We start from the raw sequence: 27,796 nt of genomic DNA, 5'->3' as shown, positions 1-27,796 counted from the left end.
ACAAAAATAAAATAATACATTTCTACAAGAAATATTGAAACCAGAGCGCCTCAGATGCCGACACGTGATGATGGCGTCCAGTTCTTTGTTCCTTTTGTGTTGTGTTCTGATAGTGGGGGTCCACATTAAAACGACATCAAGCAATGTGAATAGCATTAAAGTGAGGAGAATGAGACATGCCGATTATGACTATCTCAGATATCTAGATTTAGATGTCATATTCCTATAGGAGACATGTTTGACCACATTAGGACTTATACATGAGGCTGAGGATGAATGACTGTTGTAATCTGGCTGTTTCTTTCTAAAGTCCTGGATCAGGAAGGGTAGTGTTTCTCCTTAAGGAGAGCACCTAGAAGGTGTGAGGAGACTTAAATGGAAAATGTATGGAACAAACAATAGAAGATAGAACAATGCCTCTACAGCGCCACCTGATGGAGGGCAACATTCCTGCAAGTCAGTGTCAAACCTTTGACCACATTAGGACTTATACATGAGGCTGAGGATGAATGACTGTTGTAATCTGGCTGTTTCTTTCTAAAGTCCTGGATCAGGAAGGGTAGTGTTTCTCCTTAAGGAGAGCACCTAGAAGGTGTGAGGAGACTTAAATGGAAAATGTATGGAACAAACAATAGAAGATAGAACAATGCCTCTACAGCGCCACCTGATGGAGGGCAACATTCCTGCAAGTCAGTGTCAAACCTTTTAACAAGACTTGTAACAATGACTGGGAATGTGAACCAAAACCAGAGTCTTCTCCAGAAAGAAAAATTAAGCCCTATGCAGACAGACATTTCGGGGTGAATGTGCAGTTGTTTCGCTGGCTTGGCTAGTGAGAAACCTATAGACGTCGGTCAGGAAGGTAGTACTGTATGATGTGATGCATAGCCCCACTGTTCCTCGGTTTGTGACCTCATGAATCATATTGGCGAGGGTGGTAGCAGGGAATAGGAGAATGAGAAACAGCAATTCTGCAATCCCTTTTATATATATATATATATATATATATATATATATATATATATATATATATATATATATATATATATATATAGTAGGCAGTTAAAGGGTGAAGTTGTGGATGGAGTATATCTCCCTCCCAGGCTCTTGGTCTGGACAGGGTGGCGGTCCAGTCCACAACTTCACCCTGGTTCTCAGGAACCGCAGCTGTAGGCACTGACCCCGTTACTGGGGCATAAAAAGCTGCAGCTTCCAGGGAGCCAGTGCCTGACAGCCTGAGGAGGAAGCCTCTGAGCACCCTGCATGGTGCAGCATTTCATTTCTGTTAGGCCGCCTGCAGACGTGCGAAAATTCCCGCGGGATTTCCACCACTGGAAGCCTGCATAGGATTGCGTTAACAAACTGCCCAGCCGCATGCGCAGACCAGCTGTGCAGCGCGAGCACGCCGGAGCGGCCCCATTCAACGGGACAGAAGAGCAGACTGCGCAAGCGCGTCTAATCGAGGCAGAAGAAGGCTTTGGTCGGCGCCATAGAGGCGGGGACGCCAACACCGGAGGGGGTAAGTGCATAACTTCTGTATGGCCAATATTTAATGCACGATGTATATTACAAAGTGCATTTATATGGCCATATAGAAGTGTTTAACTTCACTTGCTTTTGCGGGACAACCCCTTTAACCCAGTCCATAAAGTCTGAAGCTATGCAGACAGGGAGGAGGCCATGCTGGTCGCTGCTGGTCTCATGAGATGCCTTATCATTTCCCAAGGGACAAACTGGACTGTGTGGTTTTTGTGCGGCTGCGGCGAGCCGTCCGTATAGACAGGGAAGAACTCTGTATAGTAAGTGCTGGAAAAGCAAGATTTTGGTTTATGCCTGAAGTTAAAGGGGTTGTCTCGCGAAAGCAAGTGGGGTTAAGCACTTCTGTATGGCCATATTAATGCACTTTGTAATGTACACCGTGCATTAAATATGAGCCATACAGAAGTTATTCACTTACCTGCTCCGTTGCTGGCGTCCCCGTCGCCATGGCTCCGTCTAATTCTGATGTCTACTGGCGTTTTTAGACACGCTTGCGCTGTGCGGTCTTCTGCCTGGTGAATGGGGCCGCTCGTGCCGGAGAGCTGCTCACCGCGTCGTCATCGTAGCTCCGCCTCGTCACGTCTGCCGATTCCAGCCAATCAGGAGGCTGGAATCGGCAATGGAACGCAAGGAAGGAGAAGAAAATCCACGGTGCACCATGGGAGAAGACCCGTGGTGCACCGTGGGAGAAGACCAGCGGCGCCATCTTTAAAAGAAGAATAGAAGCTGCAGAACGCTGATGCAGGTAAGCGCAATGTGCTTTTTAAAAACTAACCTATGCTTTCTTTTTAACAGGGCAGAATGCGGAGGTAAGTGGAAAAAAAAAATTTCCGCTTTCGCCGCGAGACAACCCCTTTAAGGCTGTATTTTGTTTATTTTCTGCTCTATAATAAACACAGGCCAAGCCTTTATAGACTTTATCTACTGTTGCAACCCTGCGCTCTACCTGAGCTAACTCTCCCTATATATATATATATATATATATATATATATATATAATATATATAAAATATACTTTTTTGTAAGTACAAACACACACATATTGTATGTGTCTGGGTAAGTAAAATTCGGTTGTCCCAATCGTTCACTGGAGTGTTGCTTCCTCTTCAGTCAGCTGATCGGTGGGGATCAGGAGCGACAGACCCTCACCAATTAAGTATTGATGACCTACTGTATCCTGAGGGGAGGTCATCAATACTTTAGTCCCAGAAAAACCCTTTTAAGACTAGAAACCTCAGTAACTAAATACAAGAAAACTTTACAAAGACCAATATCACAAATAATACCACTATACAATGCCCAATAATACCACCACAACATAGTAGCTGAATAATATTACTATACTATCTATATATAAATAAAGACGAAAGCCCTCACTGACTCACTGACTAACTGACTCACTGACTGACTGACTCGCCAAAAGTTCTCCAACTTCCCGATGTCGTAGAAACATGAAATTTGGCACAAGCATTGATTATCTGCAAAATAGGAAAAGTAATTGGGTCCCAACTCGATTATTCAATTCTAGCGCAAAAGAATTGTCGTCGAAATTTTACGTACATAATCTAAATCTGTCACTTCCCAATGCCATAGAAACTTAAAATTTGGCACGGGCATTGATTATGACATAAATAGGAAAACCTAATGGGTCCCAACTCGATTATTCAATACTATGCGCAAAAGAATTGGTGTCGAAATTTTACGTGCGGAATCTAATTCTCTCACTTCCCGGTGTTATAGAAACTCGAAATTTGGCAGGAGCATTGATTATGTCATAAATAGGAAAAGCTAATGGGTCCCAACTCGATTATTTAATTCTATGCGAAAAAGAATTAGCGTCCAAATTTTACGTACGGAATGTAATTTCTTCACTTTCCGGTGTCATAGAAACAGGAAATTTGGCACGAGCATTGATTATGTCATAAATCGGAAAAGCTAATGGGTCCCAACTCGATTATTCAATTCTATGCGCAAAAGAATTGGTGTCGAAATTTTACGTGCGGAATCTAATTCTCTCACTTCCCGGTGTTATAGAAACTCGAAATTTGGCAGGAGCATTGATTATGTCATAAATAGGAAAAGCTAATGGGTCCCAACTCGATTATTTAATTCTATGCGAAAAAGAATTAGCGTCCAAATTTTACGTACGGAATGTAATTTCTTCACTTTCCGGTGTCATAGAAACAGGAAATTTGGCACGAGCATTGATTATGTCATAAATCGGAAAAGCTAATGGGTCCCAACTCGATTATTCAATTCTATGCGCAAAAGAATTAGCGTCCAAATTTTATGTACGGAATGTAATTTCTTCACTTTCCGGTGTCATAGAAACAGGAAATTTGGCACGAGCATTGATTATGTCATAAATAGGAAAACCTAATGGGTCCCAACTCGATTATTCAATTCTATGCGCAAAAGAATTAGCGTCCAAATTTTACGTACGGAATGTAATTTCTTCATTTTCCGGTGTCATAGAAACAGGAAATTTGGCACGAGCATTGATTATGTCATAAATAGGAAAAGCTAATGGGTCCCAACTCGATTATTCAATTCTATGCGCAAAAGAATTAGCGTCCAAATTTTACGTACAGAATGTAATTTCTTCACTTTCCGGTGTCATAGAAACAGGAAATTTGGCACGAGCATTGATTATGTCATAAATAGGAAAAGCTAATGGGTCCCAACTCGATTATTCAATTCTATGCGCAAAAGAATTAGCGTCCAAATTTTACATGCGGAATGTAATTTTCTCACTTTCCGGTGTCATAGAAATGGGAAATTTGGCACGGGCATTGATTATGTCATAAATAGGAAAAGCTAATGGGTCCCAACTCAATTATTCAATTCTAAGTGCAAAAGACTTAGTGTCCAAATTTTATGTACGTGATCAAATTCTCTCACTTCCTGATGTCATTTTATATAAAGGAAACGTCGCATGGTTACCTCCCCGTGGTGTTTCCTGGGTAACGCAGAGAACTATACAAAATGTTGAACATATTTTTATCCTCAGTATCTCTAAAGTAAGCATGACTTCATAAGATTTTCCGTGTGAACACCAGATAAACACCAGTACCAAATTAACTCGGCCGAAGCCGGGTATATCAGCTAGTTACTAAATAAATTCCACTGTCGACCAACTCTATACAGATACATTATTTACCCCAAGTGGTGAATGCCATCAGACAAAAAGGATAGACAATACCAGAATTGAACTTTTTTGGTCATTCTGTTTCCAAGAAAAAATGTAATAAAAAGCGATCAAAAAGATGTATGTAGCTTGCTTTATGATCCAAGGTAAGGTCATACGAAGAAATAGAATAGCTTCATTATATTAAAGAGATGAGTTGGCTGGCTAACTAACATATTTCTAACTGGGGGATTATTTGTTCCTGTAAGAAATCCACTTCTGTATTCTTCATATTCCCTTTTTTCTTTTTCCCTCTTCTCTCTCATTGTCTAATTTCTCTCATTATTTGAAGTACAATCGCCTTACCAAATGTATATGAAAACAATTCTCAATGTGGGTAATTATTAGAGATGAGCGAACGTACTCGTCCGAGCTTGATACTCGTTCGAGTATTAGCGTGTTCGAGATGCTCGTTACTCGAGACGAGTACCACGCGATGTTCGAGTTACTTTCACTTTCATCTCTGAGACGTTAGCGCGCTTTTCTGGCCAAAAGAAAGACAGGGAAGGCATTACAACTTCCCCCTGCGAAGTTCAAGCCCTATACCACCCCCCTGCAGTGAGTGGTTGGCGAGATCAGGTGTCACCCGAGTATATAAATCGGCCCCTCCCGCGGCTCGCCACAGATGCATTCTGACAGAGATCAGGGACAGTGCTGCTGGTGCCGGAGCTGCTATAGGGAGAGCATTAGGAGTTATTTTAGGCTTCAAGAACCCCAACGGTCCTTCTTAGGGCCACATCTAACCGTGTGCAGTAGTGTGGAGGCTGCTTTTTGCAGTGTTGCACTTTTTTTTTTTTGTATATCGGCCGTGCAGAGCATTGCGTCCTGCAGTAATTTTACATTGTCCAGGGCCAGTAGTGGTGAGGCAGGGACAGAAGACATATTTAGTGTATATAGGCAGTGGGCCTTTCCAAAAGGGGGAAAAAAATCTATTTGGGCTGCCTGTGACCGTCCTCCGTGTACTGGGTCTCTGCTGGGGATAGTTGTCCTAATTCATACGCAGCCAGCTAAGTGTTACAGCAGGCTTGCGCAAAATTCTTTCCTGCCTCTGTGTTGCCTCTTACATCACCGCTGTATTCCTGTCCACAAGTGTACTGGGTCTCTGCTGGGAGTAGTTGTCCTAATTCATACGCAGCCAGCAAAGTGTTACAGCAGGCTTGCGCAAAATTCTTTCCTGCCTCTGTGTTGCCTCTTACATCACCGCTGTATTCCTGTCCACAAGTGTACTGGGTCTCTGCTGGGGGTGGTTGTCCTAATTCATACGCAGCCAGCTAAGTGTTACAGCAGGCTTGCGCAAAATTCTTTCCTGCCTCTGCTGTGCGTTCCGTAAGCGAAGTCAGCCTCCAACCACAGGCCAATAAGCAGCACATTTAATTACAGCGTTCTGTTTCTGCACTACTGGTAATACAGCATGCTGAGGGGTAAGGGTAGGCCTAGAGGACGCGGGCCACCAACTGTTTCCCAAAGCGCCCCCTCGCGCCATGCCACCCTGCAGAGGCCAAGGTGCTCTAAGGTGTGGCAGTTTTTCACAGAGATGCCTGATGACCGACGAACAGTGGTGTGCAACCTTTGTCGCGCCAAGATCAGCTGGGGAGCCACCACCACCAGCATGCGCAGGCATATGATGGCCAAGCACCCCACAAGGTGGGACGAAGGCCGTTCACCGCCTCCGGTTTGCACCACTGACTCTCCCCCTGTGCCCCAACCTGCCACTGAGATCCAACCCCCCTCTGAGGACACAGGCACGAGTGCCTACCGGCCTGCACCCACACCCTCACCTCTGCTGTCCTCGGCCCCATCCAGCAATGTCTCTCAGCGCAGCGTCCAGACGTCGCTAGCACAACTGTTTGAGCGCAAGCGCAATTACGCCGCCACGCACCCGCACGCTCAAGCGTTAAACGTGCACATAGCCAAATTGATCAGCCTGGAGATGCTGCCGTATAGGCTTGTGGAAACGGAGGCTTTCAAAAGCATGATGGCGGCGGCGGCCCCGCGCTACTCGGTTCCCAGTCGCCACTACTTTTCCCGATGTGCCGTCCCAGGCCTGCACGACCACGTCTCCCGCAACATTGTACGCGCCCTCACCAGCGCGGTTACTGCCAAGGTCCACTTAACAACGGACACGTGGACAAGCACAGGCGGGCAGGGCCACTATATCTCCCTGACGGCACATTCGGTTAATTTAGTGGAGGCTGGGACAGAGTCAGAGCCTGGGACCGCTCATGTCCTACCCACCCCCAGAATTGCGGGCCCCAGCTCGGTGCTGGTATCTGCAGCGGTGTATGCTTCCTCCACTAAACCACCCTCCTCCTCCTCCAACGCAACCTCTGTCTCGCAATCAAGATGTGTCAGCAGCAGCACGTCGCCAGCAGTCGGTGTCGCGTGGCGTGGCAGCACAGCGGTGGGCAAGCGTCAGTAGGCCATGCTGAAACTACTCAGCTTAGGAGAGAAGAGGCACACGGCCCACGAACTGCTGCAGGGTCTGACTGAGCAGACCGACCGCTTGCTTTCGCCGCTGAGCCTCCAACCGGGCATGGTCGTGTGTGACAACGGCCGTAACCTGGTGGCGGCTCTAAAGCTCGCAGCCCCACGCACGTGCCATGCCTTGCCCATGTCTTTAATTTGGTGGTTCAGCGCTTTCTGAAAAGCTACCCACACTTGTCATACCTGCTCGGAAAGGTGCGCCGGGTCAGCGCACATTTCCGCAAGTCCAAGACGGACGCTGCCACCCTGCGGACCCTGCAACTTCGGTTTAATCTGCCAGTGCACCGACTGCTGTGCGACGTGCCCACATGGTGGAACTCTACGCTCCACATGTTGGCCAGACTCTATGAGCAGCGTAGAGCTATAGTGGAATACCAACTCCAACATGGGCGGCGTAGTGGGAGTCAGCCTCCTCAATTCTTTACAGAAGAGTGGGCCTGGTTGGCAGCCATCTGCCAGGTCATTGGAAACTTTGAGGAGTCTACCCAGATGGTGAGCGGGGATGCTGCAATCATTAGCATCACCATTCCTCTGCTATGCTTCTTGAGAAGTTCCCTGCAAAGCCTAAAGGCAGATGCTTTGCGCTTGGAAACGGAGGCGGGGGAAGACAATATGTCGCTGGATAGTCAGAGCACCCTCATGTCTATAGCTCAGCGCGTTGAGGAGGAGGGGGAGGAGCATGAGGAGGAGGGGGAAGAGACAGCTTGGCCCACTGCTGAGGGTACCCATGCTGCTTGCCTGTCATCCTTTCAGTGTGTATGGCCGGAGGAGGAGGAGGATCCTGAAAGTGATCTTCCTAGTGAGGACAGCCATGTGTTGCATACAGGTACCCTGGCACACATGGCTGACTTCATGTTAGGATGCCTTTCTCGAGACCCTTGCGTTACACGCATTCTGGCCACTACGGATTACTGGGTGTACACACTGCTCGACCCACAGTATAAGGAGAACCTTTCCACTCTCATACCCGAAGAGGAAAGGGGTTTGAGAGTGATGCTATACTACACGACCTTGGCGGACAAACTGATGGTAACATTCCCATCCGACAGCGCTAGTGGCAGAAGGTGCAGTTCCGAGGGCCAGGTAGCAGGGGAGGCGCAGAGATCAGGCAGCATGTACAGCGCAGGCAGGGGAACATTCTCCAAGGACTTTGCCAGCTTTATGGCTCCCCAGCAAGACTGTGTCACAGCTCCCCAGTCAAGGCTGAGTTGGCGGGAGCACTGTAAAAGGATGGTGAGGGAGTATGTAGCCGATCGCACGACCGTCCTCGGTGACGCCTCTGCCCCCTACAACTACTGGGTGTCGAAGCTGGACACGTGGCCTGAACTCGCACTGTATGCCCTGGAGGTGCTTGCTTGTCCTGCGGCTAGCGTCTTGTCAGAGAGGGTGTTTAGTGCGGCTGGGGGAATCATCACGGATAAGCGTACCCGCCTGTCAACCGACAGTGCCGACAGGCTTACACTCATCAAGATGAACAAAGCCTGGATTTCCCCAGACTTCTCTTCTCCACCAGCGGACAGCAGCGATACCTAAGCAATACGTAGGCTGCACCCGCGGATGGAAGCATCGTTCTCTATCACCATCCAAAACGGGGACCTTTTTGCTTCATCAATCTGTGTATTCTATTCATCCTCCTCCTCCTCCTGCTCCTCCTCCTGAAACCTGACGTAATCACGCCGAACGGGCAATTTTTCTTAGGCCCACAAGGCTCAGTCATGTTATTTTTGTAAACAATTTTTATACGTTTCAATGCTCATTAAAGCGTTGAAACTTTCACCTGAACCAATTTTTATTTTAACTGGGCTGCCTCCAGGCCTAGTTACAAATTAAGCCACATTAGCGAAAGCGATTAATGGGTTTCACCTGCCCTCTTGGTTGGGCATGGGCAATTTTTCTGAGGTACATTAGTACTGTTGGTACACCAATTTTTTGGGGCCCTCGCCTACAGTGTAATCCAATTAATTTTTTGCCCACCTGCATTAAAGCTGACGTTACATCAGCTGTGATGGGCAATGCAATGGGATATATTTATGTACCGCCGGTGGCTTCCTGGCACCCACCCATGCTGTCGGTCCACACGGAGTTGTAACTGCATGTGTCCACTTCTAAAGAACCCCAGTCTGACTGGGGCATTCAGTGTGGGCCGAAGCCCACCTGCATTTAATCGGACGTTACCTCAGCTGTGATGGGCACTGCAATGGGATACATTTATGTACAGCCGGTGGGTTCCAGGGAGCCACCCATGCTGTGGGTGCACACGGAATTCCCATTGCGGAGTTGTACCTGCCTGTGACTATTTATAAAAAAACCGCGGTCTGACTGGGGCATGCAGACACCTTGACAGAATGAATAGTGTGTGGCACATAGGTTCCCCATTGCTATGCCCACGTGTGCAGCTCCTGATGGCAGTGGCACAGGATTATATTTCTCATGGCTTCTGCACAGCATTGTGGGCTATCGCCCCGCCCCTTTTAAAGAGGGTCACTGCCTAGCCGTGCCAACCCTCTGCAGTGTGTGCCTGCGGTTCCTCCTCATGGCAGACGCACTTATAAATAGACATGAGCGTGGTGTGGCATGGGTGCAGCGGAAGGCTGCGCAGGGACATTTTTGTGTGCGCTGTGGACACTGGGTCGTGCGGGGGGGTTGGGCAGCATGTAACCCAGGAGAAGTGGCAGCGGAGTGTCATGCAGGCAGTGATTGTGCTTTGTTGGAGGTAGTGTGGTGCTTAGCTAAGGTATGCATTGCTAATGAGGGCTTTTCAGAAGTAAAAGTTGTTGGGAGGGGGGCCCCACTCTTGCCGCTATTGTGGCTTAATAGTGGGACCTGGGAACTTGAGATGCAGCCCAACATGTAGCCCCTTGCCTGCCCTATCCGTTGCTGTGTCGTTCCCATCACTTTCTTGAATTGCCCAGATTTTCACAAATGAAAACCTTAGCGAGCATCGGCGATATACAAAAATGCTCGGGTCGCCCATTGACTTCAATGGGGTTCGTTACTCGAAACGAACCCTCGAGCATCGCGATAATTTTGTCCCGAGTAACGAGCACCCGAGCACTTTGGTGCTCGCCTATCTCTAGTAATTATGTAAACCCCCTCCCTTCCCTCTTCTTTCTGTACTCAAGTTTAAACTACAAATAAAGATTTTAATTAAAAAAAATAAAAAAATAAAAATACATGTTCGGTTAAAAAAAAAAAAAAAGATGTATGTACCCTAACATGCTACTACCAATAGAAACTACAGCTTGCCCTGCAAAAAAAAACGTCTATGGAGACAGAAAAATAGAAAGGTTTTTTTAAATAGGGAAGGAAAAACAAATATGAATCCTTAAAGGGATTTACTAGATTATCAAATTATCCCCTATCTACAGGATATTGTAGGGATCGCTTCTCTGCCCGCAATGCTATCACTCTGAATTGAGCGCTGGATGAGTATGCATGGTCAGCACTCCATTCATTTCAATGGCAGTGATGGAAATACCTGAGCAGGTACATCTCTCGGGTGCTCAGCAGTCCCATTTTAAGTGAATGGATCGCTGGTGCGCTTGTATGACCAGTTCTTCACTCAGTCTCCTCCTCATTGTGAGGTGTACAGTAACCCCGCAGTGAGGAGGATGAGGGACATGGGACCCCCGTTCTTAAGATTGCTTTGGGTGTCCCAGCAGTGAGATCCCCACCGTTCAGCAAGTGACCCCTATCCTGGGGTTAAGGCCAGTTTCTGATCAGCATGTTCTACACAATCACCGTGATGCTCTGACTAAGGGTGACTACCCACTACAGTCTTTTTCCACTGCGAAATTCGCAGCGCTTTTTTTTCTGCAGGGGTCTATGGGACTTGTGATGTTAAAATCGTGATCGCGCAAAATTGCGATTTTTAACATTACAAGTCCCATAGGCCCCTGCAGAAAAAAAAGCGCTGCGAATTTCGCAGTGAAAAAAAACTGTAGTGGGTAGTCACCCTTAAGGGCTCCCACACACTTGCGATTGCGTTTTTTGTTAACGCGATTGTCAATGGGACTTTCTAATGTTAAAAACGCAACGCAATGCACCAAAAACGCAGTTGCGTTGCATTGCATTTTTTACCATAGAAAGTCCAATTGACAATCGCGTTAACAAAAAACGCAATCGCAAGTGTGTGGGAGCCCTTAGGACTCATGTCCACAGGCATTTTTTATCCGAATATTACTCGTGCGTTACACGGCCACGGGATACACAGTGAGTGGAGTCAATGAAATTCAAATGATTTTTGTTGATCTATCCCCATGTGTGTATGGAAACTGCACGTTAATAGTCATGAGAAAAAATCTAAGCATGCTCAATTTTACTGCGTATTAAGGCCAATTTAGACGGGACGAATGTCGGGCAAATAATGCCTGACTCTCGTCTTCGCACATACTCGCTCTCGTGCTCCTGCACTGGAGCTAGTATCTCTTGCTCACAGCGGGCCGGCTGGAGGAGATTTCTCTCCTCACGCTAAACCGCCCCTCTCCATTGACTTAACATAGCGGCCGTTCAGTACTGAATGGCTGCTATTTACACTGAACGATCAGCTCATCGTCCATCGTTTATGCAGCATAAACGATGGACGATGAGCTGATTGCTCAGTGTAAATAGCAGCCGTTTAGTACTGAACGGCTGCTATATTAAGTCACTGGAGAGGGGTGGGGGAGAGTGAAGAGTGAAATCTCCTACAGTGGCCTCGCTGTAAGCCAGCGATACTAGCTCCAGTGCAGCAACAGGAAAGCGAGCATGTGCCGGGATGCGTGTCGGGCATCGTTTGCCTGACATTTGTACCATCTAAATGGGCTTCCTGTCAAACCCCTCCTGTGCCTGTCTCTGTCCTGTGTGCAGCTGCTGCTGCTTACAGCTCTGCTTCAATAAACCCTAGGAAAGTTATAATAGCAGGCATATTGGTTGTCAAGCAGCATTCCTAGAAACAGAACTCTAAAAAAATGTGTATAAGGTCAATTACTATTATTAACACCTTATTTTACTGTAAAACGCTTTATTAGAAGAAAAGAGACCTAGAAACACAAAACATTCAATGTAAAAGTTTATTGAAAAATATATTACATTATTACATGAAAATGTGGAGTTTAAAAATATAAAAAGTCATAAAATAACTATCCAGAATGCAAATAGGAGGAAGCTTCTAAAAATTTGGTGAAGGAGAGCAAAGTATTATCTTGTATGTAACTGAGAGTCCATGAATAAGACATAGCCCACCTCCTTCTCAGGAAGAACTTGGACTTTCCTCCTGCTCTCCATTAGATTGGTCATTCTTGATTTCTGCGGTCTTCTGTTGCCCCTCTACTGGGTTCTGGATAACAGTGATGGGTATTGCCCTCTCTGGGGCAGGTGGCAGCGCACGGCGAGGAGCCTGGAAGTGGAGCCGTCCGTCCTGAGACAAGGAGCAGAGCACTTCCTCTGGATTCACATCTTCTGGGAGCTCAGCTTCTCTTCTCCACTCCCTGTACTCATGGAAGTAGCTACCATCCTCATCCTCCTCCTTCTTCTCATGCTTCCCAGACACGATAAGTCTTTTGCCTTCTGTCTTCACTGTCAGCTTCTGAGGAGAAAAGGCACTGATGTCCAGGGTGAGCTTGTAGTCCTCCTTCCCTTCCTTCCTCATGGAGGGAGATTCGCCCTCAGCAGGACGTCTGCTCTGGGCAGCTCTTCTTATCCTGTCCATGTCCATTAGAGGATAAGCCTGGTAGACGGGTTGCATTCTCCTCTCCAGGTCATTCTCCATGTCCATCATGTCCTCTTCCAGCTGCCTGAAGATGAGGCGTGAAGCTGCCGGCCATAGTGTGAGGGCAGGTCTGCTGCAAAGATACAGAGGACTGTGCAAGGACTGGAGGAGTCTGAAAGGAAGCATCTCTGGCTGCTTTCTCTGGAGCTTTGGGTCTGAGCTGAGGACAAGATCCCTGGTTGTCAGGATCTTCTCTTTGGTCGGGACTGCAGGACGTCCGACTCCTGTGTCTTATATATTTACTGCTAACAGATCTAGCTGCTTCCAGACACTTCCATGTGTTCTCTGTGTGTGACGTGCAGGGGCGGAGACTCTGGGTAAACACTGAATAACATGAGAGGAGGGCGGAGCCAGTGGATTCCAGCAGGGAGTGGGGAAGCGACAAGTTCTCGGAAGGGTCATGGAAACTGGTGGAGATTACTAGATAATTCTTCACACGTTATATGACATAATCTCAACTTCCACCTTGAGTGTGTGAGAAGCATACAAAGTATCTAGATAGCAAGTTTTACCAGTTGTTCATGAATGGTTAATAATTCTGTTTGACAGTTTGTTATATTTGTTTCTGGGAAAGCTGGGTGACAACCATATGGATGCCAATATAAGGATTGTTGGACAACTTTCCCATAGTGTGAAAAGCAAATCTGGATAGTTTCAAAACATCCACTGAGGTTATGCAGATGTATGGCCGGGCAGAGCTGCCGTTCAGGAACCTAAGAAAGCAGGATAGCTAGGTGGGCTGGAGGTTGCTGGAGGATTCTAGGATAGATACAATGTGCCACCCCTACTCTCTACTCCAAGACTAGTAGAGTCAATGTATCATCACTCTCATGAGTTTAGTTACCTCTATCAGTAGGATGCTCCTCTATCACTTCTCCAAATTTACGCCATCTGCACATGGCAGAGTCGGATTCTGCATTTGGATTTCCACAGCAGATTCCGGTTCTGAACACGGCCGGTGACCCCAGCCTACTTGTTTCTTCCATGGTCGTGGCAAACCACCGTTGGACATGCGTAATACAGATTTTTTTTTTAACTCATTCTCTTCCCGTGCCCTTGCTAGGTGTTGAAGCGAAATCTGCGACCTGTCCACAATGTCAATTGCAGGTGGGCAGCGGGTCGAACGGCTTTCATTGACTTCAATGGAAGCTGTCTGTGCGGAATCCGCACAAAAATGGAGCATGCTGCGATTTTTCCTCCGCTCGTGGAAACTGCAATTAGTTTCCACGAGTGTGCAGAAAAAAGTGATTTCCCATAGCATGCTATGAACGATAATTGCTGCGCAGCAAAAATCGGTTTGTGTGCAGGCAGCTTAAAAAGGGACACAGACAAACCACATTATGCTAAGGCATCTCTAAAGATGGGGTGAAATTACAATATAACCTTCAAAAATGGGATGTCATTCATTTTTCTATAGTTTTGCATGTTGAATCTGCCAACTTATGCAATTATTTTCCTTTGTATTGTAACTTAGGATACATGCCATTCAGGGCTGTGGGAAAGCTGGGTATCAGCTTATATAGCCATTGGCTTAGTAATGGATAATGAATGCATTAGTGGCAGATTATCCCAGGCTTGTAGACAGAACTGTGCATTATTCTGAGGTGTTTCCAGAAAGATAGGTGACAACCAAAAGGGCTGCTACGACAGGTTATAATTCAGCTTTCCTAATTGTGAATAGTAAATCTGCCTTGTTTTGCAGCAGTACAGAATGGTGGTGGGCCTAGTAACACACAAATGGGCAGATCTCTTCTTCACAGCTAGTTATCCAGCTTTCTTAAATTCCTGAACGGCAGCTCTGCCCGGCCATACATCTAACCTCAGTGGATGCTTTTAACCATCCAGATTTGCTTTTCACACTATGGGAAAGTTGTCTAACAATCCCTATATTGGCATCCATATGGTTGTCACCCAGCTTTCCCAGAAACAGATATAACAAACTGTCAAACAGAATTAACCATTCATGAACAACTGTTAAAACTTGTTATCTAGATACTTTGTATGCTTCTCACACTCTCAAGGCAAAAGATGAGATTATGTCATATAACGAGTGAAGAATTATCTAGTAATCTCCACCAGTTTCCATGACCCCCTCGGAGAACTTGTCACTTCCCCACTCCATGCTGGAATCCACTGGCTCCGCCCTCCTCTCATGTTATTCAGTGTGTACCCAGAGTCTCCGCCCCTGCACGTCACACACGGAGAACACATGGAAGTGTCTGGAAGCAGCTAGATCCGTTAGCAGTAAATATATAAGACAGAGGAGCCGGACGTTCTGCAGTGCCAACCAGAGAGAAGATCCTGATAACCAGGGATCTTGTCCTCAGCTCAGACTCGAAGCTCCAGAGAAAGCAGCCAGAGATGTTTCCTCTCAGACTCCTCCAGTCCTTGCACAGTCCTCTGTATCTTTGCAGCAGACCTGCCCTCACACTATGGCCGGCAGCTTCACGCCTCATCTTCAGGCAGCTGGAAGAGGACATGATGGACATGGAGAATGACCTGGAGAGGAGAATGCAACCCGTCTACCAGGCTTATCCTCTAATGGACATGGACAGGATAAGAAGAGCTGCCCAGAGCAGACGTCCTGCTGAGGGCGAATCTCCCTCCATGAGGAAGGAAGGGAAGGAGGACTACAAGCTCACCCTGGACATCAGTGCCTTTTCTCCTCAGGAGCTGACAGTGAAGACAGAAGGCAAAAGACTTATCGTGTCTGGGAAGCATGAGAAGAAGGAGGAGGATGAGGATGGTAGCTACTTCCATGAGTACAGGGAGTGGAGAAGAGAAGCTGAGCTCCCAGAAGATGTGAATCCAGAGGAAGTGCTCTGCTCCTTGTCTCAGGACGGACGGCTCCACTTCCAGGCTCCTCGCCATGCGCTGTCGCCTGCCCCAGAGAGGGCAATACCCATCACTGTTATCCAGAACCCAGTAGAGGGGCAGCAGAAGACCCCAGAAAAAAAGAATGACCAATCTAATGGAGAGCAGGAGGAAAGTCCAAGTTCATCCTGAGAAGGTGGTTGGGCTATGTCTTATTCATGGACTCAGCAACACACAAGACTATCATGTTCTTCACCATTTCACTAGACTCCTACTTACTTGGTTGAAATCTTCAGTCTTTTTTTCCTTCCTGTCTCACAGGGGCATGTAGATATCACCTCATTTTATCAACGTCATTTATGTCATGTAATTTGCTGTTCACCTTTAGGACTCCTGCCCATGGACGGCTATTTGTTGCGGAATCCGCGGCAGGCGTCTGCACGGCGGATCCAGAGCACATAGCGCCCATAGCATGCGATGGTAAATTGATCCTTCCTGCACACTTGCGGAAACCAATTGCAGTACAGATGAAAAATGAAAGTAACTTGTACGTGCGGACGCCGCTGCTCCCAGGGCCGGATTCCGCTGCAGGATTCCACATGTGGAATCTGGTCCTGCTGTGTGCAGGCAGCCGTAAGGACCAAGATGAGCGGATCAAATCATTGTCTACATTGTCTTCGTTTCTCTTTCTGTGCTGTTGTTGATGCCTAAATTTTTTAATAAATTGTAGAACATTACATTTGCGTTTGGTTTTTATTTGTAGCAGTTTGTGACTTGTCTCCAAATGTTGCCAGTATATTTATATTTTAGGTATATTATATAAAGTTGTAGCAGGGTTGAGTTTGTCATGTGGCACAACTGATGGTGATATTGTCATCTCATATATACTGATCTTACATTATAAATCTACATATAAATAAGCAGTAATTCATTATCTGTACTGAGAGAAATAGCACAAAAGTAGCCTGAAACAGTTAAGGCCCTTTTAGACACAACGATTATCGCTCAAAGCCATCTTTTGAGCGATAATCGTTGTGTCTAACTACACTGACATTGTGCAGTTTTCGTTAAGCTATTGCTGAAAGATCAGCAATCAGTTATCAGGAAATTACAGCGGGATACAGCTGATACAATTGTTTCAGCTGTATCCCACTTGATGAAGACAGAGCTGTCCAGCTGTGTTCTTCATATCCCACTCGGAGCGCTCTGAGCAGAGAATAGCTGGATGCAGAAGACAAGCGGGGCCACCCCGCTTGTCTTCTGCATCCCGCGCTCGGAGCGCTCGGCTGTATAACAGCCGGGCGCTCCGAGCAGGGAACAGCTGGATGCAGAATGCAAGCGTCCCCGCTTGTCTTCTGTGTCCTCCGCTCGGAACGCAAGGTGATCGCTCAACGTTGGAGCGATCATCCTGCGCTGTTAAGCCCACAACGATTATCACTCAAAAATCGCTTCAGCTGAATGACAAATAAAGCCCTGCTACATCCGTAGGTGTGTGATACTTTATATACTGTATATATTTATTAACTTCTTATATATTCATTCATTTATACATTTTAGTTGCATACTAGAACAGAGCAAAATTGATCAAACAAATCCTGAAAGTTGGAACACAGAATCATCATGGGTTCATATTACAGACTGGCAGGCACTTCATAAGTTTTTAGGATATATTGGATCCTGCAGCTTGGTATGATTTCACAAGATCACTCACTATAGCACAATAGTTTTCTGATTTATGATTTCCAAGAAAAGAGGAGCAAATATTTTTGCATGACAACCAGGCTGCTTTTTGCAATGGATTTAACACTTCTTAATATTTTTTATCATCCATCACTGATCTTATTTGTGGCCCTATAGAAATTCCCTTTTTCAGTTTCGCATCACTAGGAGCTAAAACACAGGGCACATGCGCATATCTGCTCACTGCAACGGAGCGTATTTGCGTAAGAGCTAGAGATGAGCGAGCGTACTCGTCCGAGCTTGATGCTCGTTCGAGTATTAGGGTGTTCGAGATGCTCGTTACTCGATACGAGCACCACGCGATGTTCGAGTTACTTTCACTTTCATCTCTGAGACATTAGCGCGCGTTTCTGGCCAATAGAAAGACAGGGAAGGCATTATAACTTCCTCCTGTGATGTTCCAGCCCTATACCACCCCCCTGCAGTGAGTGGCTGGCGAGATCAGGTGTCACCCGAGTATTAAAATCTGCCCGCCCGCGGCTCGCCACAGATGCATTCTGACATAGATCAGGGAAAGTGCTGCTGATGCTGCTGCTGCTATAGGGAGAGTGTTAGGTGTAATATTAGGCTTCAAGAACCCCAACGGTCCTTCTTAGGGCCACATCTGACCGTGTGCAGTACTGTTGAGGCTGCTTTTAGCAGTATTGCACTTTTTTTTTTTTTTTGTATATCGGGCGTGCAGAGCATTGCGTCCTCAGTCTGCAGTAATTTTACATAGTATAGGGCCAGTACTGGTGAGGCAGGGACAGTGGGAAAGGTGAAAGAGATATACAGGCTATATAGGCAGTGGGCTTTTTCAAACAAATTGGGGAAAAATACTATATTTGGGCTGCCTGTGACTGTCTTCAGTGTACTGCGTGTCTGCTGGGGGTAGTAGTCCTAATTAATACGCAGCTAAGTGTTGCAGCAGGCTTGCGCAAAATTGTTTGCTGGCTCTGCGTTGCCCGTTACATCACCGCCGTCATCGTGCCAGAGGGAAACAGAATATATAATATACGCTGCCTACAGTATCTGTCTGCTGTCTCAGCTCAGCATTTAAAAAAATAGAAGCAAAATACTTAAGGCCTACCACTGGCCTTTGGACACTTGACTGCTTCTGCGCGGTAAATTCCACTAGCTCAGTGAAACACACCTACGCCTCACTACAGGCGTGCGCAAAATTGTTTCCTGGCTCTGCGTTGCCCGTTACATCACCGCCGTCATCGCGCCAGAGGGAAACAGAATATATAATATACGCTGCCTACAGTATCTGTCTGCTGTCTCAGCTCACCATTTAAAAAAAGGGAAGCCAAATACTTAAGGCGTACCACTGCCCTTTGGCGACTTGACTGCTTCTGCGCTGTGAATTCCACTAGCTCAGTGATACGCACCTACGCCTCACTACAGGCGTGCGCAAAATAGTTTCCTGGCTCTGCTGTGCATTCCGTAAGGGAAGTCAGCCTCCAACCACAGGCCAATAAGTGGGACATTTAATTACAGCGTTCTGTTTCTGCCCTACCAGTAATACACCATGCTGAGGGGTAGGGGTAGGCCTAGAAGACGCGGGCGAGGACGCGGAGGCCAAAGTCAGGGTGTGGGCACAGGCCGAGCTCCTGGTCCAGGTGTATCGCAGCCGACTGCTGCGGGATTAGGAGAGAGGCAAGTTTCTGGGGTCCCCAGATTCATCTCACAATTAATGGGTCCACGCGGTAGACCTTTATTAGAAAATGAGCAGTGTGAGCAGGTCCTGTCGTGGATGGCAGAAAGTGCATCCAGCAATATATCGACCAGCCACAGTTCGACGCCATCCACTGCTACAACTCTGAATCCTCTGGCTGCTGCTCCTCCTTTCTCCCAGCCTCCTCACTCCATTACAATGACACATTCTGAGGAGCAGGCAGACTCCCAGGAACTGTTCTCGGGCCCCTGCCGAGATTGGGCAGCAATGCTTCCTCTCCCACCGGAGGAGTTTGTCGTGACCGATGCCCAACCTTTGGAAAGTTCCCGGGGTCCGGGGGATGAGGCTGGGGACTTCCGGCAACTGTCTCAAGAGCTTTCAGTGGGTGAGGAGGACGATGACGATGAGACACAGTTGTCTATCACTCAGGTAGTAGTAATTGCAGTAAGTCCGAGGGAGGAGCGCACAGAGGATTCGGAGGAAGAGCAGCTGGACGATGAGGTGACTGACCCCACCTGGTTTGCTAAGCCTACTGAGGACAGGTCTTCAGAGGAGGAGGCAAGTGCAGCAGCAGGGCAGGTTGGAAGAGTCAGTGCGGTGGCCAGGGGTAGAGGCAGGGCCAGACCGAATAATCCACCAACTGTTTCCAAAAGCGTCCCCTCGCGCCATGCCACCCTGCAGAGGCCGAGGTGCTCAAAGGTGTGGCAGTTTTTCACTGAGAGTGCAGACGACCGACGAACTGTGGTGTGCAAGGTTTGTCGCGCCAAGGTCAGCCATGGAGCCATCACCACCAGCCTCACCACCACCAGCATGCGCAGACATATGATGGCCAAGCACCCCACAAGGTGGGACGAAGGCCGTTCACCGCCTCCGGTTTGCACCACTGCCTCTAACCTGGGCCCCAACCTGCCACTGAGATCCAACCCCCCTCTCAGGACACAGGCACTACCGTCTCCCGGCCTGCACCCACACCCTCACCTCCGCTGTGCTCGGCCCCATCCAGCAATGTCTCTCAGCGCAGCGTCCAGCCGTCGCTAGCGCAACTGTTTGAGCGCAAGTACGCAGCCATGCACCCGCACGCTGAAGCGTTAAACGTGCACATAGCCAAATTGATCAGCCTGGAGATGCTGCCGTATAGGCTTGTGGAAACGCAGGCTTTCAAAAACATGATGGCGGCGGCCCCGCGCTACTCGGTTCCCAGCCGCCACTACTTTTCCCGATGTGCCGTCCTAGCCCTGCACGACCACGTCTCCCGCAACATTGTACGCGCCCTCACCAACGCGGTTACTGCCAAGGTCCACTTAACAACGGACACGTGGACAAGCACAGGCGGGCAGGGCCACTATATCTCCCTGACGGCACATTGGGTGAATTTAGTGGAGGCTGGGACAGAGTCAGAGCCTGGGACCGCTCACGTCCTACCCACCCCCAGAATTGCGGGCCCCAGCTCGGTGCTGGTATCTGTGGCGGTGTATGCTTCCTCCACTAAACCACCCTCCTCCTCCTACGCAACCTCTGTCTCGCAATCAAGATGTGTCAGCAGCAGCACGTCGCCAGCAGTCGGTGTCGCGCGGCGTGGCAGCACAGCGGTGGGCAAGCGTCAGCAGGCCTTGCTGAAACTACTCAGCTTAGGAGAGAAGAGGCACACGGCCCACGAACTTCTGCAGGGTCTGACAGAGCAGACCGACCGCTGGCTTTCGCCACTGAGCCTCCATCCGGGCATGGTTGTGTGTGACAACGGCCGTAACCTGGTGGCTCGGCAGCCTCACGCACGTGCCATGCCTGGCCCACGTCTTTAATTTGGTGGTTCAGCGCTTTCTGAAAAGCTACCCACGCTTGTCAGACCTGCTCGGAAAGGTGCGCCGGCTCAGCGCACATTTCCGCAAGTCCAACACGGACGCTGCCACCCTGCGGACCCTGCAACATCGGTTTAATCTGCCAGTGCACCGACTGCTGTGCGACGTGCCCACACGGTGGAACTCTACGCTCCACATGTTGGCCAGGCTCTATGAGCAGCGTAGAGCTATAGTGGAATACCAACTCCAACATGGGCGGCGTAGTGGGAGTCAGCCTCCTCAATTCTTTACAGAAGAGTGGGCCTGGTTGGCAGACATCTGCCAGGTCCTTGGAAACTTTGAGGAGTCTACCCAGATGGTGAGTGGGGATGCTACAATCATTAGCGTCACCATTCCTCTGCTATGCCTCTTGAGAAGTTCCCTGCAAAGCATAAAGGCAGACGCTTTGCACTTGGAAACGGAGGCGGGGGAAGACAGTATGCCGCTGGATAGTCAGAGCACGCTCATGTCTATATCTCAGCGCGTTGAGGAGGAGGAGGGTGAGGAGCAGGAGGAGGAGGGGGAAGAGACAGCTTGGCCCACTGCTGAGGGTACCCATGCTGCTTGCCTGTCATCCTTTCAGCGTGTATGGCCTAAGGAGGAGGAGGAGGATACTCAAAGTGGTCTTCCTAGTGAGGACAGTAAGGAGAACCTTTCCACTCTCATACCCAAAGAGGAAAGGGGTTCGAGAGTGATGCTATACCACAGGACCCTGGCGGACAAACTGATGGTAAAATTCCCATCTGACAGCGCTAGTGGCAGAAGGCGCAGTTCCGAGGGCCAGGTAGCAGGGGAGGCGCGGAGATCAGGCAGCATGAACAGCACAGGCAGGGGAACACTCTCCAAGGCCTTTGACAGCTTTACGGCTCCCCAGCAAGACTGCGTCACCGCTCCCCAGTCAAGGCTGAGTTGGCGGGAGCACTGTAAAAGGATGGTGAGGGAATACGTAGCGGATCGCACGACCATCCTCCGTGATGCCTCTGCTCCCTACAACTACTGGGTGTCGAAGCTGGACACGTGGCCTGAACTCGCGCTGTATGCCCTGGAGGTGCTTGCTTGTCCTGCGGCTAGCGTCTTGTCAGAGAGGGTGTTTAATGCGGCTGGGGGAATCATCACGGATAAGCGTACCCGCCTGTCAACCGACAGTGCCGACAGGCTTACACTCATAAAGATGAACAAAGCCTGGATTTCCCCAGACTTCTCTTCTCCACCAGCGGACAGCAGCGATACCTAAACAATACGTAGGCTGCACCCGCGGATGGAAGCATCGTTCTCTATCACCATCCAAAACGGGGACCTTTTAGCTTCATCAATCTGTGCATTATATTCATCCTCCTCCTCCTGCTCCTCCTCCTGAACCCTCACGTAATCACGCCGAACGGGCAATTTTTCTTATGCCCACAAGGCTCAGTCATATAACTTTTGTAAACAATGTTTATACGTTTCAATTCTCATTAAAGCGTTGAAACTTGCACCTGAAACAATTTTTATTTTAACTGGGCTGCCTACAGGCCTAGTTACAAATTAAGCCACATTAACCAAAGCAATTAATGGGTTTCACCTGCCCTCTTGGTTGGGCATGGGCAATTTTTCTGAGGTACATTAGTACTGTTGGTACACCAATTTTTTGGGGCCCTCGCCTACAGTGTAATCCTAGTAATTTTTAGCCCACCTGCATTAAACCTGACATTACCTCAGCTGTGCTGGGCACTGCAATGGGATTTATTTATGTACCGCCGGTGGCTTCCTGGGAGCCACCCATGCTGTCAGTCCACACGGAGTTGTAACTGCATGTGTCCACTTCTAAAGAACCCCAGTCTGACTGGGGCATGCAGTGTGGGCCGAAGCCCACCTGCATTAAACCTGACGTTACCTCAGCTGTGCTGGGCACTGCAATGGGATTTATTTATGTACCGCCGGTGGGTTCCAGGGAGCCACCCATGATGTCGGTCCACACGGAGTTGTAACTGCATGTGTCCACTTCTAAATAACCCCAGTCTGACTGGGGCATGCAGTGTCGGCCGAAGCCCACCTGCATTAAACCTGACATTACCTCAGCTGTGCTGGGCACTGCAATGGGATATATTTATGTACCGCCGATGGGTTCCAGGAAGCCACCCATGCTGTGGGTGCACATGGAATTCCCATTGCGGAGTTGTACCTGCCTGTGACTATTTATAAAAAACCCCGGTCTGACTGGGGCATGCAGACACCTTGACAGAATGAATAGTGTGTGGCACATAGGTTCCCCATTGCTATGCCCACGTGTGCAGCTCCTGATGGAGGTGGCACAGGATTGGATTTCTCATTGCTTCTGTACAGCATTGTTGGCTATCGCCCCGCCCCTTTTAAAGAGGGTCGCTGCCTGGCCGTGTCAACCCTCTGCAGTGTGTGCCTGCGGTTCCTCCTCATGGCAGACGCACTTATAAATAGACATGAGGGTGGTGTGGCATGAGGGCAGCTGAAGGCTACACAGGGTGCACTTTGGTGTGTGCTGTGGACACTGGGTCGTGCGGGGGGGGGTTGGGCAGCATGTAACCCAGGAGAAGTGGCAGCGGAGTGTCATGCAGGCAGTGATTGTGCTTTGTTTGAGGTAGTGTGGTGCTTAGCTAAGGTATGCATTGCTAATGAGGGCTTTTCAGAAGTAAAAGTTGTTGGGAGGGGGGGGGGCCCACTCTTGCCGCTATTGTGGCTTAATAGTGGGACCTGGGAACTTAAGATGCAGCCCAACTTGTAGCCCCTCGCCGGCCCGATCCGTTGCTGTGTCGTTCCCATCACTTTCTTGAATTGCCCAGATTTTCACAAATGAAAACCTTAGCGAGCATCGGCGATATACAAAAATGCTCGGGTCGCCCATTGACTTCAATGGGGTTCGTTACTCGAAACGAACCCTCGAGCATCGCGAAAAGTGCGTCTCGAATAACGAGCGCCCGAGCATTTTGGTGCTCGCTCATCTCTAGTAAGAGCCAATAAAAAGCTCTTTTTTTTTACTGTTTAAATTTTTCACTATTGCGCAAAGGAAAGCTGAAAGATATGTCCTGCCCTATCTTTTCTCCCACTTACAAAAAACTACTAAGCAAAGCCTATCTTTTCTCGCACGTATCAGTAGTAATATAGAGCAAGAATCGTGCTAGTGAAAACGAACCCATGGAAATCAATGGTTTCATTTTGTCACATTTTAAAACATAAAAAAATCATGACTATATGTATAAGCCCTAAGGAAAAAAAATACATGGGCGCATGTGCTAATACGCTTTCCGCTACGACATAGCGCATGAACCATGGGGTTTTTTTTACTAAAAAAGTCCTATCTTTTCTCCTTCATAGTATTAAAGAGCGAGAATCCCAGTAGTGGGTACAAAACCATTGAAATCAGTGGTTTTCTCTCACTATGCAGATGTGATTTTCACGGCCGCATAATGGGACTAAAACACGCCCATCTGTTTAAGCCCCAACTTTAGATTTCAAATACATGTATGCTGCAGGATTTTTATCAATTGCGTGTACAAATCGTTTCATCAGTCCCAGTTTTATACGCAGCGGAGGAAAATACACTTTTTCAGGATTCATTAAAGTTACATTTGACACATTTTTTTCTCCAGGAATAAGAGATGCACATTTAGGCCATTGTTTTCGAATATATTGAGACTTCATATCCCTGCTGTCCCATTCAAGAAACAGAAGAATTTAGTGCATCCAAGTTACATTCCAAGCAATAAAGCCATGGCCATCAAATCTCCACAGATATTCCAGTTATATTTTTAATACTGGAATTTTTCTAACAACAGTTTCAGATTTCCATATGCCTTTTTTTATATCAACAGCATGCATTAGAGGTATTGACAGGAACAGGTTACCATTTACCATTTGTTACCATGGTGACAAAAGAAATGTTACCAAAACCCTGCCTGATGGAAAAATTCTAACAACATATTTGAATTCAGGAGGTGAAATACTAGAAGAACCATTAAATATTCTTGTGAGAAAAAAACCATGTTGACCAGTAATCAGTGCCTATAACAAGTCATATTGTAACGCTCACAAAAGGCGTCCAGGCCCCTCTTGTACTCTTTTACCAAATTTGCCATCACCATGTCCTCAGGCAGAGAGTTCCATAGTCTCACTGCTCTTACAGTAAAGAACCCCCTTCTATGTCGGTGTAGAAACCTTCTTTCCTCTATATGTAGAGGGCCCTCCCTTATTACAGTCACAGTCCTTGGTATAAATAGATGGTGTGAGAGATCTCTGTATTGTTCCTGGATATATTAATACATCATTTTTTAGGTCGCCCCTCAGCTGTGAATAATAAGTGAATAACCCCAATTTTGATCACCTCTCTGGGTATTGTAGTCTACCCATTCCATTTATTACTTTAGTTGCCTGTCTTTGTACCCGCTTCAGCTCTATTATATCCTACCTGAGTACCAGTGACCTGAACTGTCCATAATATTCCATGTGTGGTCTGGCCAGTGACTTGTAAAGAGGAAGAACAATGTTCTCTTCATGTGCCCCTAGACATTTTTTGATGCACCCCATGTGTGTGTAATGATGACATGTATGCCCTCCCCATGTGCATAACCTTACATTTATCAGTGCTAGGGCAAAAACACAGGAGCATATTTTTCTCCCCTTTACGGCCGTGATAATCACAGCCATATAATGAGACAAAACAAAACCACTGGTTTCAATAGGAGTTCAATGGTTTTGTTTTCACTATTGGGATTTCTCGGTCGTGAATACCATGGCTGAGAAAAGATAGGACCTGCCCCATCTTCCCCATATGTAATGAATATATTGTGCCGGGAAGATCATGCAGCAATTATCTTCCCGCAGCTTTTTTAAAACTTCTGTGCTCTGTCACAGAGTTTGTAAGGCCGGCGAAGGGGTAGAAATTTCCTTAGTTCAGGTGCAGCTACACTCCATTAATAAATATATAGACCAGACGGAGAAGAAAAGGATTTCCTCAGACCAGAAGACATCACTTATATTCAGCTTATGCAGCAATCTAATTGGAAACTCCAGCTCCCATCATACACTCACCATTATATCAGGTTTTGGGGCTGCAATTTCACTTTGTAAAAACCTACTTACTGCCAGTTTGGTCCCACTTAGAACATGGGGACACTTTGTAATTTTTTTCCAGGGCCACTTTGGGTTCCCATTCCACCGCAACTTTTAGGGAAGAATGCGTCTGTACAATGGGATATCGGATGGAAGACAGAGGTATGTGTCCATAGTAGTGTTGCCAATATTAGAATTACCACTAGAGGGGGCTCCTTACATTACTTCTGATTTACAGTATCACAGCATCTCCGTCCATTATAACACTATTTATTAGACTGTTTTGCTTATTGTTCTGATGTCTTTAAGGATTGAAAATTATACCACGGTTTAAAATTAAACAATTACAAGACAATGTGTGATGTGATCTGTGTTAAAAGAACTGACAATCTTAAGGGCTTGTAAATCAATCAAGGATAATTTATTTGGTGGTATTGAGGGGCCTTGAATGGAAATGAAAACTAAATTGTGACTTCACTCCACAGTTCAATGCAAACTATTGCCCCCTGTTATCTGCCATGCTGAATTTGAGAGAGACTGACTGTAGAGTTCCTAAATGGGATGACTGACCTTCAGTGCAGAGAACTAGCAGGAACAATTGGGCCGCCTTCACTCACACATAATAGCTGCAGGCACTTCGAAATGGAATACCTGCAGCAATTATACTGGAAAACAGCAGTAACCAAATCTGCTCCTAAATGCTGCGGATTTGGGTGCAGTTTTTGTAGTGGATCTGCTGCGGCATTTAATCCTTGTATTTCAATGGTTGAATTCAGTAGCATAAGGGCTAAAACAGGTTGCTGCATGCAAATACATTGCAAATACAATCGCAGCTATGGAGCGTATTAGTGCATGAACCAGGTGCTTTTTTTTTTTACCATTCAAATTTCACACTATGGTGCGCCAGTAAAAAAAACAGGAAGACAGGTCCCACACTACCTTTTCACGAAAGTAGAAAAAGTAGGTGCGAGAAAGATAGGGCAAGGCCTACTTTCCTCACTCTTAGTAATATTGCGTGAAAATCCAGCTAGTGGAAACAAAACCATTGAAATCAATGGTTTTGTTTTGTCCTATTTTGCGCACAATTTTTTGACTACCCCAAAACCTGATACAATCACGTTCATCTGTTTAAGCCCTCGGGGCTTAAACAAATGACTGATTTTTTCCCATTTAGGGAAGGACCTTTCTTCCTGCTTTTTTTTCAAACTTGTGCGCACTAGCGTGGAGTGTAAATAGTCCAATAAAAAAAAGAAAAACACAGTTCATGCAGCAAGTATATTAGCGCATGCGCCCATGTGTTTTTGACCTACTGCAATTTTTGTACTTCAGTCAATACAGTTCACAACTTCCCCACCAGAGGGAGCTCCACGCTCTACTTGTTCAGTCTGCACCCATCTAATTGCTTACCCCTGCTGTGAACTGATGCAAAGAATATAGCTGGCAGCTCCTATTATAATTGATGTTCTCCATCTGGTATTCCATTTACAGCTGATGTGGGGTTATGCCCCATTTGCACAACCCAACCAGGTGATTGAATTTTGAAAACTTATTTAGTAACCAGATAACCCCTTTAAGATGATAAGATTGGAAGTGTGGGTTTCACAAGTGCTTTGCCCATTAAATAAAGGTATACAAAGCCAGGTTACTGACAAATCTGTACTTCTCAAGAAAGATTGGTTAGTGTGATTCATGCCTCAATGCAAACCACTTTTAGAAGACGTCTTATAGAG

At 47.2% G+C, this 27,796-nt stretch overlaps 2 protein-coding genes across 2 annotated transcripts; one reads left to right on the top strand and one right to left on the bottom strand.

Moving 5' to 3' along the window:
* Positions 1 to 12,265: 12,265 nt before the first annotated feature.
* LOC136631423 (heat shock protein 30C-like) lies at positions 12,266 to 13,249 on the bottom strand. Its single transcript, XM_066605710.1, has one exon. The coding sequence runs from the start codon at positions 13,083 to 13,085 to the stop codon at positions 12,441 to 12,443; it is 645 nt and encodes a 214-aa protein (XP_066461807.1). The 5' UTR covers positions 13,086 to 13,249; the 3' UTR covers positions 12,266 to 12,440.
* Positions 13,250 to 15,162: 1,913 nt separating this feature from the next.
* Positions 15,163 to 16,510, top strand: LOC136631422 (heat shock protein 30C-like). Its single transcript, XM_066605709.1, has one exon. It carries the CDS (start codon positions 15,321 to 15,323, stop codon positions 15,963 to 15,965), a length of 645 nt encoding a protein of 214 aa, XP_066461806.1. The 5' UTR covers positions 15,163 to 15,320; the 3' UTR covers positions 15,966 to 16,510.
* The last annotated feature ends 11,286 nt before the right edge of the window (positions 16,511 to 27,796 follow it).

This window comes from Eleutherodactylus coqui, chromosome 6 (genome assembly GCF_035609145.1).
Source record: "Eleutherodactylus coqui strain aEleCoq1 chromosome 6, aEleCoq1.hap1, whole genome shotgun sequence".
In the NCBI taxonomy this organism is placed as follows: domain Eukaryota; kingdom Metazoa; phylum Chordata; class Amphibia; order Anura; family Eleutherodactylidae; genus Eleutherodactylus; species Eleutherodactylus coqui.
Note: the sequence above shows the minus strand (reverse complement) of the source record. Positions and strands in the feature narration are given on the sequence as shown.